Below are 23,506 nucleotides of genomic sequence, written 5' to 3'. Positions count from 1 at the left end.
GTCATCCCTTATACTTTGTCATTTTTAGATGATTATAATACCTAATATAAATGCTAGCCAAATAGTTGCCTAAGCATGGTAAATTCAAATTTTGCTTTTTGAAACTTTCTGGAATTAAATATACACACACACATATATATTTTCAAAATGAGGTTGTTTGAATCCAGAGATGTGGAACCCATAGACAGAGAGGCCCAACTGTATAATAAAATTTAAACTTGGACTTCTCTGGTAGCTCAGGGTAAAGAATCCGCCTGATTCGATCCCTGATTGGGGAAGATCCCATATGCCTCAGAGCAACTAAGCCATGCACCACAAGTTCTGAGCCCGCGCTCTAGAGCCCAGAAGCGGAAACCAGTGAGCCTTTGTGCTGCAGCTGCTGAGCCCGTGCACCCTAGAGCTCATGCTCTGCAGGTAGAGAGGCCACTGCACTGCCAACCTGATACATTGCACCTGGAGAAAAGCCCTCACAGCAACTGAAGACCCAGCATAGCCAAAAAAAAAAAAAAAATCTGACCTTTAAAAAAAATTTTAAAGTCAAAACACAGTGAACATGGTTTATATTTCTTTTCATTTTGTGGCTCCCTAGGTCCTGGTTATGAAAATTGGTGTAGTGTTGAGCAGGATCAGAATTTTATATGATCTTTGAAATTATAATGACCTTTTTGCATTCATGCTTAATTCCCAGCAAGTGGCTAGGCTTCAATTTGCCATCCTCCAGGTCTGTGTAATTCTTACTTTAAAATGAAGTAACTCGGTAAAACAGTGCCCAGTCTTCCATTGTGTGCATTTCTGCTTAGGTTCCATCACACGACGCCAGTAGCTTGCTGCTTCAGTGAAACACTGAGCGGTGAGAAGTACACCGACCCTTTTAAGATTGGCTGGAGAGACTTGAAAGGTCTCTATGAGGACATCAGGAAGGTAAGAGATTTTTGACGATACTATGAAGTTAGGTTGATTTCTTTGAATTATGAAAAAACAGTGCAGGTTTTCCCATGTGTGCCATGCCATTGCAGACCTGATGCCCAAATGTCTGGTTTTAAATGTTTCTTGAGCCGTGAGTATGGGGCAGTGTGGAAGATGCAATACAAGTCACCGCCCGGAGGCGGGCGATGGCAGGAATGGGAAACTGAAAACAGAGAAGGTTCCAGCCACAAGTGCATATACACAGAGTCCTCTGACTCTTCCCCCCAGATCGGCCCCCTGCACCGGGCCTGGTGCGGCTCTGAAGCCTCCAGTGCCTCCTGCCACTGTCCTCCTCTCCAGTTCTGAATATCAGTGCTGGGATGCCCCCTACAGGACTTTATTCATCAGGCATTCTGTTGCCCAAATTTTCAGTGGCCCCCAGCCTCACGTGGATTCTCCTCTGCTGCCCAAGATGCTCATGTTCCCCTGGTCAGCTTCCTTCCCCTTTCAAGGTTCTGCATTTTCCCCCGCCAGCCCCCGCCCCACTCTGCTGTCCGCATGGCACCAGCACTTCCTGTCCGAGGAGCCATGCAGAAGCTGTGGAGGAGGAGCTCCCTGAACGCCTGCCCCGGCCGTTGCAGTGCCTGCCTCCTCCAGCGTTGGCCCTGTGTCTGGTTAAGTCCCACGCCCTTTGCCTCCCCGCTGGGGCCCTAGGTTCTTCTCCCCCAATTCCCTGTTCTCCGTGAAGGTCTGCAGACTTGCCCTCTTGATTCTCCTCTGGATCCATTTCAGATGCTCCAGCTTCTTCCTGTTCATCATTTAAAGGACCATCCCCTCACCCTCTGTCCTCCCGGTTCCGCTCCAGTATTGCCAGCCTCTCTCTCTCTGTTCTGCCCCCTCATCACGGCTCCACCACTGCCCTTTGCCTTCCTATCAGCCTCTCACCTGAAACTGCCTTTGCCCCCTTCTACTAAATCCGACAGGCAGTGCTGGCTTGAATCTTCCAGACCCTCTGAACATTGGACCCTGTTGCCCACAGCCCTTCCGCGAAGCCCAGCCCTTGGCTTCTGCACTGCCCTTGTGTTTCTCAGGCCATGCTTCAGTCGGCTTCCTGGGCCCCTCTCCGTCCCCTCCAGCTGTCCCCTGGGGTTGTTTGCTCCTCCTCTTGCTCTGTCTTCAGTTTCCCCGTTTCCGTGCTAAAGACTCCCAGGTACTGGCTCTGGCCCAGACTGAATGTTCTCTCCTGAACTCTTGCCTGCTCCCTGGGCAGCTCTATGGAGTGTCCATCGCTGTTTCACACTGGCAGATCTGAAGCTCCGCTTTTTCCTACAAATTGTTTTTTCTCTTGTTTATCCTGTTGATGCAAAGTTATCACCCAGGACCTTGGGGAGGATCCTCGACTTGGCACTCTCCTTCTCCTCCATACCCTCCTCATCTCATCTCTCTCTCTCTCTCCTGAAAGTTGTTTTTATTTATTTTTGGTTGTGTGGGATCTTTGTTGCTGCACGAGAGTTTTTCTCTCGTTGGGGCAAGCAGAGGGGCTCCTCTCTAGCTGTAGTGCCCAGGCTACTCTTTGTGGTGATTTCTCTTGCAGAGCCCGGGTGCTAGGTGCACAGGATCCAGTAGCTGTGGTTTTCAGGCTTCGTTGCTCCGAGGCATGTGGGATCTTCCCGGACCAGGGATCAAACCGGTGTCCTTGCATTGGCAGGCAGGTTCTTATCCACTGGACCCTCAGGGAAGTCCCTCCTCGGAATCTGGCCTTCATTCCCCAGCCCTGGGTTTCTGTCACCCCACTGCCCCGGCTCTTGCCTCAGCCTGAGCCAGAGGTGCCTCCTGTGTGCTCCCGGGCAGCAGCTCTCAGCTCCAGGACAGGAGTCCTCACCCTGCCACACTACACTGCAGTCCTGTTTCCCTTCCCCTGCCTAGACTCTGAGCTCCGTGTAGACGAGAGGCTGTCCCATTTATCTCTGAAACCTCTGTGTTTATTATCGTCCTTGGCACTGAGGGGGGAGTGCCGGGCCTGCTGGATCGTGTGCACTTGAGCCCTGTGAAGGGCTGCTGGGCCCGTCTGTTGCTCCTGGGACACAAGCTCTGATTCTTCCCAGCAAGTCCCTGAGAGAGACAGGACACACAAGTGCCCATCCCCAGGACAGCTCTCCCTCCTCTTCAGGAAGCAAAATCCTCCTGAGCTTCTGTTCGCCAGGGATAGCTTGTCTCCTCCGTGAACTGCTCAAATTTCCTCGTCCACACTGATCTCTCCATTCTTTGACCCTTAATGCATTTAACATACGGCCATTGTTCAAGTTGCCACCGTATCACTCACTGAATATTTCATATTTTAAAAAATTTTGCTTCCCTAATGCCATCGTAAGCTCCTTGCAATCATGCATAGCGTGTGGTACACTTTCCCTGTGAACCTTTGGCTTGTGTGGCTGAGAAACACCTAAGCCAGACGCTGACGCTGCCCTTCTCTCTTCTCATCTCGTCTGCCACCCCCCCCCACCTTCTGCTTCCCCTGCACCCCGCCTCTTTGTCCTCCTGCCTCCACCCTCCAGGCTGCAAGCAGCCCTGTTTCCCTCCCTCTCCAGCTGTCACCAGCCATCTGGCGATCCCCCTCCTCCGCCGTCGCGCAGGGTATCCGCCAGCGGCAGGCCCAGCCAGCACTTAGGCCCCTGGCGGGGGCGGCCAAGCGCTGCCTGAGGCCCAGCCGCAGGAGCCAGCTTTGTGGCCACATGGTGTCGGCACCTCTTCCTATCAAGTGTTGGATTTCCCCGTTGAAATGAATGCGCTAAAATCAAAGCTGTGTGAAAGAAATTCCACTGACGTTTTGTGTAGTTATGCCACCCTGTTGATGCAGAGAAACTTTGTTTCAGGAGCTCTTCATATCTACAGCAGAACTCAGGGAAATGTCTGAATACCATTTTGATGGAAAAGGAAAAGCCTTTCGACCAATTATTGTGGTGCTAATGGCCCGAGCCTGTAACATTCATCACAATAACGCCCGGTGAGTTACTTACGTTCTCTCCTCTGTTTTCTATTCGGCAAACCTTCCTTCCCAAGGTTACCGTTTACTTTCTTGGTACTTGTGTCTGCGAACTTGCTTTGTGGTGAGTAATTTCCAGCTTTGTGTTCCCAAGGTCACCCTGGAGTCTAGTCTGGGCATCTTCCTTTTCCACGCTTTTTAATATCCACGGGAGAGCAACTTCAGCAGCAAATAAACATTTTAGAAAGAATTTTCAAAGCTACATTGAGTTTTCTCATGCAGAAGTAAAGAATGCCAGCACGTATGCCTACTTGTAACTGTTGTACACACGGGGCCATTATTCCGAAGGTTGATGCTTATGAAGTCATGAGTTAGGCCCAGATTCTGGCCACCACACCCCCTGCAGGCCCTGACTTCCTGTGGCCTTCAGAAACATGCCAAAGAAAATTTTTCTTAAGGCATTTTGACTTTTGGTCCTCAACTTCTGTGTTGCAAATATATGTAAAATTTTCAACTATTAAAACAACTGCCATGTTTTAACTTTAAAAGAAACGTTGAAACGACAGAGGACTTACCCATTGCCACTATTCTTAAAACTCTGCCATGTTACTGGAGTCTCTTCACTGTGTTTATTTTTACATCAGGCAGTCTACGGACGGACACTGCAGTGGACCATACTGTGCTGGCACGTCTTCCTGGTGTTGAATGTTTGCATTCTCCTCCCTTTTATCTGTAGACAGCTCAAGAAAAGATGTAGCCCTTAGGGAGGGCCTCGGGTTTGCCATACTGGGAAAGACCGAAGGCAGGAGAAGAGGGTGACGGACCATGGGTGGTTGGATGTTATCACGCAGACTTTGCCCAAGTTCAGTGGATGTGAACTTGGGCAAACTTTGGGAGATGGTGAGGGACAGGGAGGCCTGGCATGATGCAGTCCATAGCATCGCAAAGAGTCGAGCAAGACTTGGCACCTGAACAACAGCAGCAAAGCTTTGCCAGCACCAAATGTAAGGACGTTGTAAGAGCGGGCGTCAGGTGTCGCTTCCTGGCACATGCTCAGCTACTTGTGCCCTCTGTGTCAGCTCCAGGGCACGACGCTGTGCCTCCCGTTTGCCCTGAGACTTTCTAAGTGCTCACAGAAGAGTCTGGACAAACAGTGGGGTCTCTGGGGGTAGCTGTTTGCCCATCATCAGGACCACTTCACCTAGAAGGCAGAGCAGCAGAAATATTCCCTCTGAACCAAACTTGAAATACCTCTCATGAGGTCTGGAACTAGGTTCCTCAGCCTTGCCTCTGCTGACTTTGGGAGCCAGGTAGTCCCTTGCTATGGGGACTATTCTGGGTCTTGTAGGGCTTTTGGCAGCTATTCCTGGCCTCCATCCAGTAGATGCCAGTGGTACCCCTTCCCCAGTCGATGACAACCAAAAAATGTCTCCAGACATTGCCAGGTGTCCCCTGAGGAGTAGAATTATCCCTGGCTGAGAACCTCTGGTGTAGAGATAGCGTTTATATCTTTAATTCCTCAGATTTAACACCTGGTACAGCTCATCACCCTCAGAGATGACATGGGAAGGAAAATATTCTGCGTTGCTTGCTTTAAATCCTGTCAGCTGTTATCCCCATTGTCAGAGCCTTCAGTTGATGTCATTGAAACTATAGAAATTGTTGGTTTGCAGGAATAAATAGGAGACTATGATACAGAAAAGGCATTGCTGGTTTAAAAAGTAAGTTCCATTCTGCCTTCCCTGGGGATGTCCTGGCTCCAGCTTCATTCTTCTCGTGGTGGGAGCAGGGCTGACTGAAGACTCAGCACAGAGCTGTGTCCAGCATTGAGACGTGCCTCATGACTGGTGTGCATTCTTGGCACAGTAGCCTAGCACGATTACCCTCTGAGCCCCAACTTCTTGGGAATACTCACTGCCTAAGGACCCTTGTGGATCAGGCACTTAATGGACCGGGTGTCTTCCCACTTATAGGAGCGGGTTGGGAGCAGGGGGAGAGCTTCTGGAGAGCAGGGGCCATCTGTGCTTTTGCTGTAAGAGGTTTATGAGAACAGTGTGAGCGAAGGTGACTGACGATCCCAGGAGGGGCCCCACGGGCCTGTTTGCAGCAGAGGCCCCAGAACCTGTTCCCCTCTTCAACTACCTCCTTGTCAGTGTCGTCAGGATTGCTTCATCATTTGACAGTCGAAGTTGAGTGTCAGACATTTTCCTCCTGCTTCTGTGTATTAAATAAGTTAAGGGTAATCCTGGAGGGGACTTTAGAAAACAGAACAGAAACCATAAGAAATAGGGGGGAAACTACCTTCTGTTGCTTTATTTTTTTCCTTCATTAAGCTTTTTCACTTGTCCATTATATGTTCCCTACTAGATTATTGGGAATTCTTAACCTGAGGTCTGTGGAAGTTGTTGGGGAGTCTGTGAGCCCCTTGGAATTGTATGCAAAATTGTTCGTACCTTTTCATTTTTCTAGGGAATGGTATCAGTTCAGCTCAGTTGCTCAGTTGTGTCCGACTCTTTGTGACCTCATGGACTGCAGCATGCCAGGCCTCGGTGTCCATCACTAACTCCCGGAGCCTGCTCAAACTCATGTCCGTAGAGTCGGTGATGCCATCCAACCATCTCATCCTCTGTTGTCCCCTTCTGCTCCTGCCTTCAGTCTTTCCCAGCATCAGGGTCTTTTCCAAGGAATCAGTTCTTCACGTCAGGTGGCCCAAGTATTGGAGCCTCAGCTTCAGCGTCAGTCCTTCCAAAGTATATTTAGAACTGATTTCCTTTAGGATAGACTGGTTTGATCTTCTTGCGGTCCAAGGGACTCTCAAGAGTCTTCTCCAACACCACAGTTCAAAAGCATCAATTCTTCAGTGTTCAGCTTTCTTTATGGTCCAATTCTCACATCCATACATGACTACTGGAAAAACCATAGCTTTGACTAGACGGACCTTTGTCGGCAAAGTAATGTCTTTACTTTTTAATGTGCTGTCTAGGTTGGCCATAACTTTTCTTCCAAGGAGCAAGCGTCTTTTCATTTCATAGGTGCAGTCACCATCTGCAGTGATTTTGGAGCCCAAAAAATAAAGTCTGTCACTGTTTCCACTGTTTCCCTGTCTATTGCCGTGAAGTGATAGGATCCGATGCCATGATATTCATTTTTTGAATGTTGAGTATCAAGCCAGCTTTTTCACTCTCCTCTTTCACTTTCATAAAGGGGCTCTTTAGTTCTTCACTTTCTGCCATAGGGTGGTGTCATCTGCATATCTGAGGTTATTGATATTTCTGCCTCCAGTCTTGATTCCAACTTGTGCTTCAACCAACCCAGCATTTCACGTGATGTACTCTGCATATAAGTTAAACAGGGTGACGTTCTCCTTGACGTACTCCTTTCCCGATTTGGAACCAGTCTGTTCCAAGTCTGGTTCTAACTGTTGCTTCTTGACCCGCATACAGATTTCTCAGGCAGGTCAGGTGGTCTGGTATTCCCATCTCTTGAAGAATTTTCCACCGTTTGTTGTGATCCACACAGTCAAAGGCTTTGGCTTAGTCAATAAAGCAGAAGTAGATGTTTTTCTGGAACTGTTTTGCTTTTTCTGATCCAGCAGATGTTGGCAATTTGATCTCTGGTCCCTCTGCCTTTTCTAAGGGAAAGGCATACATGGCTTATATTGTCAAAGGGTGATATGGCCCCAGAGGCTTAAGACTTAATCTTCAGTTTTCTTCTGTGTATCCTGGTAACCACAGCACCTGGCCAGGTAAAGTAGAATGCACATAGCAGATAATGAGACTTGAGAGTCCAGAACACAGAGTTGTGGTGGATTCCGAGCCATGTGCCCAGAGCCCGCCTTAAATGAAGGACCTTTTGGCCACACTGCTGAACCCGTGTTGCTGGAGGAAAGCCTTTGCTTCTTGGGCTCCTCGAGGGCTGTGCCGGCAGCCGAGAGTCCTCTCACCTGAGCCCGTCCACATGCAGGGACTGGTAGATGAAGGGCCATTCTAGCGCCACGACACACGGTGAAATGGCAGCAGCTTCGGACAGGCCTGCCTCGCAGAAACCCCTCCCCGCCTCACGTGTTCATCCCAGGGGTCCTGAGCAGACATCCTGTGCTCCGAACCTGAGAGCCTGCTTCCTGGAGCACCGTGCCCTCAGAAGGGTTCAGTAAAACCCAGCTAGCTACCTGTAAGTCAGAGCTCACTTTATCAGAGAATCCAGTTGAAAAACGAGCTCTGTAAGAAAGAAGACTTCTGTGAAATGCTCTGCTTACCGACCATAGCACAATTAGTGTCTCTTCTCCAATGAGCCAAACCTGTCCTGTTTAGAAACCTCCTTAAATGTACCTGTTCTTACCATTGGTGTTGACACCACCTGTTTCTCGTGGAAATCTTGCAGCCCTGGAGAGTGGGTATCAGGACCAGTGAGATAACAGGCCTACTGCAGTTACACTGGGCACGGATCTATTGATTGCGACTGTACAGGCAGTCAAGTGCCCCTGAATCCTATTATTGCACTTTGCAAAGCCAGACATTTGATTAGATAGAACAGATCGGATGATGTGTGTGTGTGTGTGTGTGTGTTTTTAAATAACGCAGTCTTCACATTAGTTAACAGGTCAAGCTTCCAAATGTGGAAAAGTCTTAAATTCAGTGGAAGTAACTTATGATCCTCATGACAGCAAAGGAAATTACAAAAGCTTACTGTAGGAAAGCTGTAACAAAATAGTCGTAAGAGCACCAGCTCACTTGAATGATTTCTAGGGTCAGGCCGCTAAAGATTCTAGACCCATTCCTGGTCTAGAATGTGTTGTGAATCATTGAGCCAGGTACTGCCGTGGCTGTTTGTGGGTTAGGAAGTTTTGTGCCCTAGGAAATGTTTTTGTCTTTAAGCCAGGAGATGGCACTTTTCATGTGTCCATACTCATTATTAACATGGATCTACAAGTAAAGTCTGTAACAGAGGACGCCTACTGAGGTAGAGAAGGCTTTAGTAACCAGAGGCTTGTCCTTCGGTGAGGTCAAGCTCCAACCGAAAGGAACATCACTGAGATCAGGACGACTGTAGGGCTCGCTCTTCAGGCTCCTGGCCCCCAGGGGAGGCCGAGTCCATCACTGAAGGAATCACCTTCTGCACCTTCATCAGCTGGATCCATTTGCAAAACCCCAGCACTGCATCATTCGATGTCACTGTGGGTCCTGTGGAGAAAGCCATCCTGGACAACTGCAGGTCTGAGATATCACCATGGGGGTCACTCTCCACATGTCTAAGAATTCTAAATGCAGTGCTTCAGAGGCAAGAAAACAGCCAATAGCGTGAGTCCTGCATCATTTACAAGGCAGCTTTGCAGGCATCTATTTTTATCTGGAGATAGATCTGAAATATTCAAGAGCTGCTGCCCTTGGATGTCAGTTCTTTTCTCCTGATATTAAAACTGTTAATGGATTCATGACTGTAGGGTTAAGTTTAAAACCGCCATTCCCTTCAAAGAAAGACAGTCTTGATACTAGTCTGGTGCGCTTGTTTGAGTTTTCAGAGGTGAGTGGCCAGTGACCAAGGACAGTGACCTGCAAAGCGAGTCAGAGCTCGCAGGCACCTCTGCTGTCCCTGCGATGGAGGGCACCTCTGACGTTCATGCCGGTAGTGTCCCCATTGTGCCAGTGAGGAGTACAGCAAAAGAGCAGATTGCAGGGCCAGAGACCAGGGCCAAGAAACTGGGGTAGAAGATGAGATGCGGCGAGTGAGAGATGGTGAGGAACCCTTCCATGGCCCCCTCACCCCAAGTTCAGCCTGCACCCTGAGTGCCGCTGCAGATGGGGAGACACTTCAAGGTTGTATCAATAATGTGGAAAAACAAGCTTTTAGACAGAAGCAGCAAAATCAAGTAATTTTAGGAATGAGATCACTGAAAAGGAAACATTTGAGCATCAACAGAAGAGGCTGGCGAAAGCAGGCACTGTGTTAAGCTGAAAAATGGCTCCACAAAAGGCATCCACGTCCTAAGCCTTGGGACCTATAAGGTGCTGCATTTTGTGGCAGGAAAACGGTCTTTGCGGGTGTGCTTTCAGCTAGGATTGTGGAATGGAGGCATCATCCCGGGTTTTCGGACGCGCCCTAAATGCAGTCACTGGTAGCCCTAAAGAGGGGGGCAGAGGAGATCGCCTCACACAGGAGAGGGCATGTGAAGACGAAACGGAGGGGCTTGCAGGGGCGCCTTCCAGCTTGTGGCCACAAGCAAAGGTCACCAGCAGCCAGGAGAACTGGAAGGAGTGAGGAGAGGACCCTGCCCTTGAGGCCCTCCAGGGAGCCTGGCCTTGCCAACACCTTGGTTCCAGTTCAGGGGAACTGTTTCTGGACTTGTGGTCTCCAGAACAGTGGGAGAATTTCTGTCCATTTAAACCAGCACGTTTGTGGTGACCTGTCTCAGAGCCCAGGAAACTAGCACAAATGCCGTTGTTCGCATCGTGTCCTGTCCGTGCGGGGAGTGTGCCTGGCGGGCTGCTCCCTCCCTCTGGAGGTGCCTCTTCGGGATGCGCCAGGACTGGCAGCGCAGGCCCAGCAGGAAAGCGGGACGCTGTCCACGGTGTCGCTCGTTGCGGGCCCACCCGGCTCAGTGGCAGATAAGAGACTCTAAAGTGCGTCTGTGCGGATATATTGTTCAGTGTACTGAAAACGTGGCTATATATACTTTCATCAGATAACAGTTCACATCCTGAAGAACTTTAGAGACAGAGACTTTGTTGCCTTTTAAATAGAGAATTTCTTCAGTACCAAACTGATAGTGTCCATTCTTATCCTTTAAAACTTGAGATGACATGAAGTGTCAGAGGAGAGGTCACCCTCCTGTGACTGCGCCCTTCAGAGCAGGGGGCACTGCCTGCCCGCAAGCTGTGAAGACACTTGGAGAGAAGTTGGCACAAGACCTTGCTTGAACTGAGCCGCCGAGTTCAGGTCGCCTTTCAGGCTGGAGAGACTTCTCATGCCTGCAGTTTAGAGGCTTGGCCACAGGGAGGCAGCAGAGACCACGCTTCTGTCAAACTCCTTAGGAGCCGCTTCGTTTTGGGGCTTGCGGTAAGGCAGGTGAATGCCCCCCACTCACAGATCAGCATTTCCCTGACTCTGTGCGTCAGACTCAGTGGGTCTGCCACTTCAGAATCCCAGTTCCTGAGCCCCATCATGAGAGATCCCAATTGCTGTGTCTGAGGAACTTTCAGTCTGCATTTTCAAGACAATTGGTTTTTGACGAGGTGGGCCAGAGATGAGATTTAAGGAATAGTAAGCTAGTGCTAACAAGCAAAGTGAAACGCTTCTCTTTAGAATTGCCAGAAGAGATAAACAGAACATAGTGTACTATTTAGAAGTAGAGCCTCCTGTAACCCACCTGAGAACTCTCTGGTCTTCATACAGTCCCTGTAGTTTTAGGAATAGATGTGCCACTATCCCTGTTAAAGTGAAAACCGCATTTACTATTTAAATTTATCTGCCTCCTCATTTGTTGCAAGTCAGGGTAATCCATTGACAAGGTTTGACTTTCTTTTTGGAGACAACCTCACTCTCAGGGTTTGCTTGTCATTTAAAGACTTGGCGTTATATATCAGCATGAATGGGAGGAAAAAGTGTTTTATTTCAGTCACATGTCAGCTTGGTGAAGCGTACGTGGAGAGGTCATTATTCCATCTATCCCATCTGTGCTTCTAATTCTTCATTCTAATATTTAGAATCTGGGGAGGGGGAACCCCTGATGGTGGTGAGGGGCTGGCTGAGTCATCGCTCGCTCTTGCAGGTGTGGAGTGCAGGGTACAAGAACCTCTGCTTTCTGAGGTTCGGGGCCTCCTTTCTCCTGCTGTCTCGCCTGGCAGGTTTTCCTAGCACCTCTCTCAGGAGCTGGGAAAGCGTGGCCGCTCTTTCACAGCGGGAAGTAGAAACGGTGCCCATTTTTTTGAAGGTATGATTCGGTTCAGTACTTGTAAGATTTCGTCTTCACACAGTGTGAGTTGTTTCCGGAATCTGTAAATTTGACTTCCAGACTATTATGCTGTGCTTGGGTATGCAGTGGCAGCATTTTCCAGATAGAATCTCACACACATGAAAGCCTATGTGTGCAGGAAAAAGTATATCAGATAAAATGAGGAAGCGTCGAAAATGTGAGGCTCATCCTACATAGGAGCTGTGTCATGATGCCACAGAACGTTCTAAGCAAGAATCCTGGTTTTGTCAATTTAGGCATACAAAATGGCATTTTTACATACATGAAGAGTCTATGAAATTTCAAAATATTTCAAGAAATCTTTGTTTTTAAGTATTTAAAAATTACAAAACAAAAGCCACCCCAGTGTCTCAGTGAGCACTGCCACTTTGCTGCAGCTTCTCGGCAGGGCCCCGCCTGCTGCTGCGATAGTGGCAGTGGCGCCCGAGGGAGGCTGGATGACTCTCCCAGTTGCCTGAAGGTGACTCTGCTATTAACCAATAGCAAGTACATATTTCATCAGACTGAAATTCATTGAGAAAGTGTTCTAAAAAAAATAGTCTATTTAAAAAATGACCGTAAAAGTGTACATCTTTTTTTGTGCATTCAACTCAAAAAAAGATAGGATCCAGTAAATGTACCTGGAAAATATTTAAGGTCCAAGCTTCTTCCTGTAGGGTCTGTGAGTGTCTCACTGAGAAATTTGGAGCAAGCTCCCTTTGAAGCTCCATTTTCTCACTCACTAAAGTGGTCTTACCAGATCATTTGTCCCTCCCTACTATGAAGGAGGCTGTGATCCAGAAGTATTTAGAACAGTTATAAGTGTGACATTAATAAATAATAAGCCGCACTTGACAGTTTGTTTCCAAGCTAAAAGCAGCTGGAAGGTTCTGAGGTTTAGTTCTAAAAATCTTAGGTAAGAGTTGCTGGCAAAGTACTATATTTTAAAATTATATATAAGGCAAAACGGGAAGATAGTCTTCAGGCTGATTTAGTAGTTAAATTCTAGCATCTGTACTGTAGCTGTACATCATTTTTCATGGCTTTCTGCTAGAACTGAGGCATTAGAAGGAGCACTGGCTTTTGTAGATTTTCAGGTTAGATTTTTAAAGAAAACATCACATTTCAGGATCCCCTTCACTTTTCTCCTGAGAGAACGTGATATTTGAAAAGTAAGCTAGAGGAATAAGTGAAACATTTGGTTAGCGTGTGTTTGATCCAGGCTTCTGTTTTTAGGTTCAGAAAATTCAGTTGGTTATTTTCCCAGTTTGATTTTCTCAAAATTCGGTTTTTTTAAATTTCCCTAGAAGATTATGGTGATAATAATCATGATTAAAAAGAAATTGAAGTCCTCTTTTAGCTGTAGAACTCACATCCATGTATCTTCTTGGAGTGCTTTTCCTGTATTTTCTGTTAAATATGGGAAATGAAAGTTTAAATTTCAAATGCACAGGTTAAACATGAATTGGAACTCATACTCCAGTATGAATGAATTATCAATTCATATTGATAACCAGTGTCAGTAGCCAAGTGGAATTGTGAATTCCAGCTATCTTGGTTATGGAGGTCTTCGTGCTAAACATGTGGTGGTGGTGATTTAGTCACTAAGTCGTGTCCGACTCTTGCAACCGCATGGAATGTAGCCCGCCAGGCTCCTCTGTCCATGGGATTCTCCAGGCAAGAATACTGGAGTGGGTTGCCGTTTCCTTCTCCATACTAAATGTGTAAGATGGTATAAAAAGGTTTGAATAGTGATTGGTGGTTCTTTAACACACGATTCTCTAGGTTGCTTTTCGCCTATCTTCCCCATCAATTTCTGAAATTTAGTTGTAATCTAATTGTAAACTTGATCAACTGACCAAGACCGCTGTTACAAGACATAAAGACAATTGTTATCAGTCCAGTGCCCAGACTTATAAGCTATTTATCCTCCTTTTGTTGTTCATTATTACAAATTTTACTTCTTAATGTGGTGTCCCGAAAGCATAATCTTGATTCACAGTATCTCCTGTGTTTTTAAATGTTCTCCAAATGATAGCATTGGCTGTGTAGGGAAGCCGAAGTTTTTATACAGTTTCTTTCAGAGAAATAAAATTCTTTATCCTAGATCCAGTGTCCACTCTTCACAAGATGATTGCTGAGAAGGTTATTAGGCGGCATCTCTGTTAAAAAGCATTGCTTTCTGTTAACTAGAAATGTGCAAGCAAGCCAGCGTGCCATTGCCTTAATTGCAGAAATGATCCATACTGCCAGTCTGGTGCATGACGATATCATTGATGATGCAAGTTCTCGGAGAGGAAAACACACCGTTAATAAGATCTGGGGTGAAAAGAAGGTACGTGCAGCTTTTTGGGTTTTTTCATCTTTCATATTAAATGCCACACTCTTTGGATTGCATTTATTTTTCAGGTTTGTCTCAAATGATGAAAATGTGTTTCATCAAATGTGGTCTTCTAGCTTTCAAAATAGTTTCTTGTATATAGCTTTCATGTATATACAGATGTTTGATTGTAGATAATACCATAGAAAGATAAACTTACTATTTCTATTTAATCACAGTTTTACATAGAATTCAGTTAAGGAAAGCATATTTGTAGTTATCCAAAAAGTGTCTCTTATGAGGAGTCACACCTTTTACTCGGGCTCAGATTACTCAGATTCACCTGAATTCCTTAACCACCACATGTGAGAGTGTCAGGGCAAGTAAATAAAACTAAAAAAAAAAAGTATAAATACCCAAGCATGCACGCACACACACGCACGCACGCACGCACGCACGCACACACACACGCACACACGTATTCCCTCTCCATTCCTTCCCATCCCTCACATGTCTGTAGTACCTGGTTCCCACCTGTTTGCCAGTCGTATTCAAAGAAGAAATAATGCCTTAATTACTATGTTTGCATGCCAGTTTTGCTGTCGTATACACAATTCTGTTGTATAATCAAGTCCGCAGTTTGAATTGTAAGCCTCTTATCACCAATTTTAGATGAAAGGGTTTTGTGTCCTGTGACGTGGCCTGCAGTTTGCTGTGTCCATTTTCAGGGCCACTTGAGCGCTTGGGCAGAGGAGGCTGAGTGAACAAGGTGGCGTTTTCTCCTGCCTGGCCCCTTTCGTGAGTGCCTCTGCTGCTGGGGGCCTCCTGGGTGCAAACGGGAGATCGTGTTTCGACCCTCACTGCCTCTCTCAGCTGCGTGGCTGGTCCGCCCTGCCCGGGGCCACCTCCCCTTCCCTGGCCCTCAGACAAGACCGCGTGTTACCAGTAAAGGTCCATCCACACAGTACTGCCTCCGTGAGCCCTGGTTTCCCTGCCTGTGACTCTAGCGCCACTTTGCTTTCACCCCTCATCCCAGCCATCCCCAGTCTGGCAGCTTCACTTCCCTTTTGGCCCCAGGGATCCCCAGGGCCGAGAGGAAAGAGGCAGGAGCTGGGAGACCCTGAGCCTTCAGCTGCTCGAGCTGTGGGGTGGAGGTGGATGTTGTGAGCCTGTAAGTCACGATGTGTACAGTGACTTTATCAGTGTGCATTTACAGTTATGTCAGGGTACCTCATACAGTGTATGTTGTATAAAATGATGTTTAGTTGGTAAACAAACTGAACATCACTAATTTTTAAATGCCGGAGAACTAATAGACAATAAAAACTTGGAACTTCTGTGGTGGTCCAGCAGTTAAGACTCCACGCTTCCACTGCAGGGGGCATGGGTTCAATCCCTAGTTGAGGAACTTAGGTTCCACGTGCTGTGTGGAATAAAGACTGAAAATGTGGTTATGTTGCATATTCTAGGGATTAAAATTTCCATGAACTCTATCATTTATAACTACTCTTTAACACTTATGCATATCCTTTAAGTATGCAAATTAGTATACTTGATTATTGCATATAATCCAATCATATGGTTTATAATTAATGGCAAACAGTGCAAACATTTAACTCATCATCTAAAGAAGATTGAAAAAGTATCCATGCATGTTCAGTGAAAAAATGTCTTGTTCTGGAATGATAGGCCGTGTAATAGTGTACTAAGAGCTTTGAACTTGGAGCCAGGGTTCCTTGGTTTAGGTTTCATTGAGCAAAGCACGCGTGGAGCCATGGTGTGTGCCAAGTACTAGCTGGGTGATTCACAATCTGTGCCCTTAGGGGTTTGGCAAATAGGAAAAAAGTGGGAAGAGAGCAGTGCCCGAGGGGCACTGTGCTCACAGGTCAGACCGAGGGGTCTCAGTGGACCTCCTGCAGGTACCGCCTGAGCTAACCCTGCACACGAGGCACCAGGTGAAGGGGAGGGGCTTTTTGAGCAGAAGAAACAGTAAGTGCAGAGGTGTAGCCACACGGTGTGATGGGAGAACGAATGGTCCAGAACTAAATGAAGGCAGTGGGATGCATTTTGTGGTGGCCAAGGATGCAGCCAGGGCGTCAGGCACTTCCCATCTCCAGGCGTTCGTTTCTTCAGCTCTCAACTGGAGAGACAGACTGGGTAATCTCTGAGAGCCAAGAGATTTCAAACAGGGTCCCAAACGTGTAAAATAATCCCGCTGAGGAAGAGGAAAAACGGAGACCCAGGATGAGCCCTCTCTCCCTCCCATTCTGGACTTCTCTCCTGAGAAACTTCATTGTTGGCTCCAGTGCTCGGACACTTTTCTCTGAAGGTTTTTCTTCTTTTCTAGGCTGTCCTTGCTGGCGACTTAATTCTTTCTGCAGCATCAATAGCTCTGGCACGAATTGGAAATACAACGGTTATATCTATTTTAACCCAAGTGATTGAAGATTTGGTGCGTGGTAGGTTAATTCTGACTTTTCTTCTTTATTCATTCTTAGTATTTTACCAGCTCTCCCCCTCTGCCCCCTGCCAAAAACAAAACAAAACCCTCACCTGGCCACTTTCCTTCTTTGTAGGTGAATTTCTTCAGCTCGGGTCAAAAGAAAATGAAAATGAAAGATTTGCACACTACCTTGAGAAGACTTTCAAGAAGACTGCAAGTCTGATCGCCAACAGTTGTAAAGCAGTATGTACGTTCTGTTTCTTTTCAAGTTAAAAAAAAAAAAAGCTTTCTAGCTCTTTCTTCGGAGAAGGCAGTGGCACCCCACTCCAGTATACCTGCCAGGAAAATCCCATGGATGGAGGAGCCTGGAAGGCTGCAGTCCATGGGGTCGCTGAGGGTCGGACACGACTGAGCGACTTCACTTTCACTTTGATGCACTGGAGAAGGAAATGGCAACCCACTCCAGTGTTCTTACCTGGAGAATCCCAGGGATGGGGGAGCCTGGTGGGCTGCTGTCTATGGGGTCGCACAGAGTCGGACACGACTGAAGTGACTTAGCAGCAGGAGCAGCTCTTTCTTGGGAGCTAATTCTCATAGAAAAAGTTGCACTGGAAAATCTTAAAATAGTGACCAAAATCCCAAGAGTAATTGAGAAAAGAATTGCATCCCCAGACAGCAGAGAACTTCTGCTGTGGTTTTCATTTTTGCTGTTTAGGCATCAACTTTTTATCTTTCCTCCTAGGAGTCGAATCAAGACAAGCTTTCTAATATATTCCCCAACCTAATTTCCAAATGGGTGCAACATTTTGAACAACTAAATGGTCTCCCTCATGGTTACCACACCCCGTTTTGTACATTTTACATGTAAAAAGTTACAAAGTGCTCTGCTGTGTTCTTAAATATTGACCTGGGTGAAAATATCCGACTAACAGATTGTACCAGTGTTCTGTGTCCTTTTCTATGAGTAATAAACCCCTCCCAGTTCTATGGACTATAAAAAAGTCCTTCTGCTTCTGAGTATCAGCTGAGCCTGCACCATAACTTTTCTGTACCCATTGCTTTCTCATGGCCTTCCCTCCACTCTTCACATAATTTCCTTTTTTAAAAATCAATATTGTCTTTAATCATTCAGTGCTAGCCCACGGATGAGAGACAGTTCTCTGCCTAGAATTATTCATCTGACCGTCTTTCAGCCTAGCAGAGACGCAGGATGAAAACTGGGCCAAGTAAGAGTCCCTGTGATTAAAGCAGCAAGAAGGGGAGACTGCTAAGGGGCACGTGTCAGTTGCTGTCATGATACACTCTTAACATAATTACAGTTGAAGAGAGCTTTTTCTCAGGCCTCTTAGGTGAAAAAGCCCCTTGCCAGTAATGTGTCTGGAAAAGTATCAAGAAATGTGTAACTGTAATTGAGCCAAAAAAGAATGAAGAAAACACTTCTTCCTAAAAAGACCCAATTAAAACCCAAAGGAATGTGAATTATGTAGACCATGATGGCCACAATCTCAGCCATTTTTGTCTTTTTATTGAAAGAGCATTTTTTCTTAATTTCCCAGAAATTGTGAGTGTGGTTTTCTAAAAAAAGAGAGACAAAAATAGGATAGGCCCGAGAATGCTAAATTAGAAAAAAGAAAAATTTTAAATGGTGGCCTTCAATCTTAATTAATCTTAAGAACATTGATGTTTCATTGTTCATCATACCCTTGATGGCCAATGTCTCCATGCAGCTGGAGACCCAGGCTCACTAGTGTGTTAGGTGACAGTGAAATCGTCACAGGCCTGAGGCTGCAGGGAGAGAAGCACAGCCGTTAGTGGGGCAGTTGGATCTGAAACACTGAGGGTCATTGTCCGCAGAGTGGACATTCCACAGGGCAGCGGCTCTTGCTGCCCCGGAGCCAGAACGGGAGCGCGCACTCAGTGAGCCACGCCATCAGGGAGAGACTGCATTCGCTGTCCTCTGCTTAGGAAGCCAAAGACAGGGCCGCAGGTGTATTCGTTCATAAAGAGGGCCTGGTCCCTCACAGGTAGGCAGGTACAGGTGGACCTCATTAAAAATGAAATGTCTCAGGCTGTCCACTAGGAGGCAGGCTGCCATCAGCCCTGAACTGCCACTTTTCTTGTGATTTATTCCTGAGCTCCAGAGCTGTTAGAATTAATAAAGCAGAATGCTAGTGTGAGCTCCCTGAATAAAAGTTTCTATATATAAGTGCCTATGGGGAGAGATGTTCCAGAGGTGTTATATATTCAAAACTATTTTTATGTGGTTTTGGTATTTAAACGCAGACACGTGGGCTCTGAGAGAACACACACAAAGCAAATTAGAGACACCAAAAAGAAGGGGTAAGAATTTAAACATCAGAAGCATTAGAGAAGAACTAATGAAACTCAGGACGTCATGGCAATTTGAAGGAAACCTCACAGCTTGCAGTTCATTGTCCTAAGGACTGTTTAATGAAAAATGGTATTAAATCTAAGAGAGGGCTGTTCAGGATTGTTTTGGGACACTGACTGATGTTAAAATAGAAGTAATCTTAAAAGGTGATTGGCTCTTTGTTTCTGTACATAGTCACGCAAAATACATTATGTAGTTTACCCGTGAGCACTGTGCCTTGTTCCCCAGAAAGCCTCACGGGAATGAGGCCAGAGGGTCTGGCAGCCCATCCAGTGTTTTCCAGTCAGACGGTAGCTGAGCGGAGATTTGAACCAGAACTGGGTATGATAACCCTGCAGATTCATGTATTCATTCATTTTCTTGTTTGTTTTTCCCCTGAATTTCTGTTCTCTCAAGTGCTGCATGTGGCCTGGAATCAGTGAGCTACTGTCAAAGCTGCAGAGGGCCGCCCCAGAGCCTCGGGTTGTGAGTCAGAGCTGGAGAACGCCTACTTTTTATATGATATTCTTATCTAGTCTACACGTAGTCCTTATTCAAATGTTAGTAGCTCTCATAATATTGTTAGAACAAGTGGGAACGTTGTTTTCTGGCCCAGGATCTAGTCTAGGATCTCATGTTGCATTTAGTTGTCGAGAATCTTTTTTTTTTTTTTCAATTTGAAATATAGTTGTATTTTAGGCATATAGGAAAATGATTCAGTGATTTTATATATATATATATATATATATATATATGATTATTTCCACTATAGCTTATTATAAGGTATTGAATATAATTCTCTGGCTGTATAGTAAATCCTTGTTGTTTATCTGTTTTACTTATAGTAGTTTCTGTCTCTTAATCCCATATTCCTAATTTATCCCTGTATCCAGTGGTAAACATAAGTTTGTTTGCTGTGCCTCTGTTTCTGGTTTGTATTTAATGATTCATTCTTATTATTTTTTAGATTTCACATATAAGTGACATCGTGTAATATTTTTTCTCTGACTTACTTCACTTAGTATAGTATTCTCAAGTTCCATCCATATTGCTGCAAATAGCAGTATTTTATTCCTTTTTGTGACTGAAGGATATTCCAGTGTGTGTATGTGTGTGTGTGTGTGTACACACACACACACACACACATCTTCTTAAACCAGTTTTCTATTGCTGGGCACTTGGGTTGCTTCCGTGTCTTGGCTTGGTAAGGCTGCTGCCATGCACGCTGGGTGTGTGTGTGTTGCAGACGTGGTGCTAGGCCATGGTGTGGAGTGGGCTGGGCTGGGGCCTGGGACCTGGGCTGCCTCTGTGGCCGGCCCCTCCCAGGACCTGTTGGCCCAGATCCAGCTCCAAGCAGGGGTGTGAGGCGGGCAAACCAGAGCTGTCGGCTGGGGACTGAACCGCTGTGTGCTCCTCCCAGGGGCTGTCTGCCCAAGGCCCATGGTTAACATGGTTGCCTGTTTTCCCACAGCCACGCTAACCAAATGTAGCCTTAGACTTGAGTGTTTGACCGTCTGACAGATGAGAAATGGTGTTACAATGGAGTTCTAATTTACACCTCTCTTTTCTGGTGAAGTAGAACTCCTTTTAAGATGCTGAAGGGCTGCTTTCAGTTCTTTAATTTTTGTGAATTGTATATTCATGTCTTTTGCCCATTTTCTTGATGGGTGGTTGGTCTTTTCTCCTCAGTTTTAAAAAGTTCTTTATATATGAAGAACATTAACCCTTTATCTGTGATTTTATGTTGAAAAAGTTTTCTCCCAGTGTTTTCCATTGGTTTCTGACAACCACCTGTTTTGGTATTTTTTTAATATAATGGTGGAGCTCCAATAATCTCCATTATTTTTAATAAATAAGACCACAGTACATATATTAACTCTCATAGTGATGTAAACACTCCCTTTAAAGACAGAGATGCTCAATAGATGTCAAGGGCTGTGCCCTTGTCGATGTGATCTTTCTGATGGTTTTGAGGAGAGGTGCAGAGGAGTCTCCTGAGAGGTGTGGTCCTTACCGCCCACCCTCGACTCGTGCGCCCTGTAGCCTGGCTGTGGACCTGCTTCAGACAGAACAGTTAGCTGAGCTCCGCTCCACCCTCCCCAGGACTCAGATCGGGGGCGACTCAGGCTGAGACGAGACGCGTGCGTGTCAGCCTGCCCCCTTTCTGGTTTGGGTTGTGTCCCTTCTGACTTTCCTGGTCAGACAGGCCTCACGGGGCAGGGGCAGCAGGGGAGGGGTGCTCTTCACGCCATTGTGGGCAATCTGAGCAGCAGTGTCCCTTTACTGCCTGGCTTTGCAGGGGCGGTGAGGCGAACTCAGGGCTCTCTGCTTCCTGAGCGCCATGACCGGCCTCTCTGAGCCTCGACTTTGAGGCCCATTAAAGGCAGCAGGTCCATGTGATCGGGACCAGTCTGAGGCAGACCGCCTGGGGTTCGGTCCTGATTTCGCCACCTCCTCATCCTGTGACACCTGGTCTCCGCTGTGTCTCGGCGCCGGCCTCCTCAGTGAGTGGCAACGTGAGAAATCTCAGGATAGTGCCCAGCAGAGTGCTAAGTGGTTGTTGACTTTTACCCTTATCAGCCCCAGAAGAGGTATTTATAGGCTGTTGTGAGATCTAAGATGAGGCACAGTGCTTATCCTATGTACTCCAGACATTTTAATCCATTGAGTTTAGAAATAGAATGGCGTTTTTAAAAATCGACTTCTCAGGAAGGAAGTTTGTATTTCTGTGCTGCTTTGTGCATAGGAAATAGCATCACCCTCTACAGAACTGCTTTACGAGTTATTTCTATCTAGAAAGGGGATGTCTTTGTTTTCTGGGCTCAGCATGTCCCAGGCTGCCCGAGCCTGGCTACGCACTCATTCTCTCAGCCAGGTTGATGCACTTCTTGACTTCTTTCACAATTTCTGCACTGTCTCCCCCGGTGGTCTCATGGATCCCTCCCTACAGCCCACCGTGGGTCAGTGCCTGCTGGTGGTAAGGTCTCTGCTGTTGAGAGCAGTTGAGTTTTTCATTCACTCAAGTGAGCGGCCGCCTGGCCTTTTACCACGTGTGCGTTTTTATCGAGGACACGTGACCAAACATGACACAGGCATGGGCTTCACTCAGTCCCTGAAAACCTGCTCAGGTTATGTGTTCCGGCTGCGGCAGCAGACCAGGACACTCCCCGGCTCCTGTAGGCACAGCAGCGGAGGAGGAGGGCTGGTCACAGTCTTGGCAGACACTCGGGGTTACAGCTAGACGCCCGCGGTGTGCAGAGAGCATGGGTGGCATCACGTGTCCTCCTTCCAGCCTCTGCTGTGGGCGCTTGTGAGCCTTGGCTTTACAGACGAGGAAACTGAAGCACAGACAGGATCACGAAGGTCACGTGGTAACTGAGGGGCAGAAGCGCAGCCCCCCAGGCTCACTGTGGCGCCCACCTGCCTGTGCCCAGCAGGGTCCTCCGTGTCCCCAGAGGCCGATGAAGGAGAGGGCTGAGGTCAGATGGGAGGCCCAGGTCACTGTGGCGCCCACCTGCCTGTGCCCAGCAGGGTCCCCCGTGTCCCCAGAGGCCGACGAAGGAGAGGGCTGAGGTCAGACGGGAGGCCCAGGTCACTGTGGCGCCCACCTGCCTGTGCCCAGCATGGTCCTCCGTGTCCCCAGAGGCCGATGAAGGAGAGGGCTGAGGTCAGATGGGAGGCCCAGGTCACTGTGGCGCCCACCTGCCTGTGCCCAGCAGGGTCCCCCGTGTCCCCAGAGGCCGACGAAGGTGAGGGTTGAGGTCAGACGGGAGGCCCAGAAGAGCTCTGTCTGGCTCTCGGGGCCAGTCCAGGCCCTCTCTCCCCTGGAGGAGTGTTCTCCCCCACCCCATCCCCGTTCTCTGAAGTGTGGCTGGGCCTGCTTTGCATGCTTAGCAGAGCAGTGGGAAAAGTGCTGAGTAACCAGTGCCAGCTGGGCTTTTTGAGTTTTACAGGAGACTTAGAAGTCCTATTCCCTCAGTGAACAGGGAAAAAAGCTTTTATACAGTTACCTGACTTCTTGTGAGAGAAGCATGGAAACGGTAGGACCGGGGACTGTCCTTAGGTAACGCAAGAATCACACCTGTGTCTGAAGCGTGAGGCTTGAGGCTGGTACAGACACCAAGAAAAAACAGCTTTTCAGAATCAAGTGAAATCAACAAAAATGATTATAAGGACTACAAATGGGGAAATGAAGTATGGCCACATCCTGTGTACGATTAGATCAGATCTCTACTCCTAAAATAAGGGTGTCAGTAGAAAAATAAAAATAATGCCAGCAGTTGGGCCAGGTTTGCCAGGCACTGGAAGACAGCATTTCAGATACTGTAGTCTGTTTGGTTTGCACGTCAGAAAGACTGACTAGCAGAACTGGTCTTTTTTTTTTTCTTTTGAAAGTCGCTCAGTTGTGTCCAACTCTTTGCAACCCCATGGACTGTCCATGGAATTCTCCAGGCCAGAATAGTGGAGTGGGTAGCCTTTCCCTTCTCCAGGGGATCTTCCCAACCGAGGTCTCCCGCATTGCAGAAGTGGTCTAG

General features: G+C 47.2%; 1 protein-coding gene across 5 annotated transcripts in view; it reads left to right on the top strand.

Annotated features, from left to right (window-relative positions):
• PDSS1 (decaprenyl diphosphate synthase subunit 1) overlaps positions 1–23,506 on the top strand; it is a 39,960-nt gene that overhangs the window by 6,860 nt on the left and 9,594 nt on the right. For all 5 annotated transcript variants that reach the window (XM_061435884.1, XM_061435883.1, XM_061435885.1 and 2 more), the window contains exons 3-7: positions 801–921; positions 3,780–3,910; positions 14,031–14,172; positions 16,505–16,616; positions 16,734–16,843. In XM_061435884.1, the coding sequence (XP_061291868.1) occupies positions 801–921; positions 3,780–3,910; positions 14,031–14,172; positions 16,505–16,616; positions 16,734–16,843 (616 nt within the window). The remainder of the gene's footprint in view (positions 1–800; positions 922–3,779; positions 3,911–14,030; positions 14,173–16,504; positions 16,617–16,733; positions 16,844–23,506) is intronic.

The sequence above is a fragment of the Bos javanicus genome, chromosome 13 (assembly GCF_032452875.1).
Source record: "Bos javanicus breed banteng chromosome 13, ARS-OSU_banteng_1.0, whole genome shotgun sequence".
NCBI classification, from domain to species: Eukaryota; Metazoa; Chordata; class Mammalia; order Artiodactyla; family Bovidae; genus Bos; species Bos javanicus.
The sequence above is the reverse complement of the archived record's forward strand: the minus strand, read 5'-3'. Positions and strand labels throughout refer to the sequence as shown.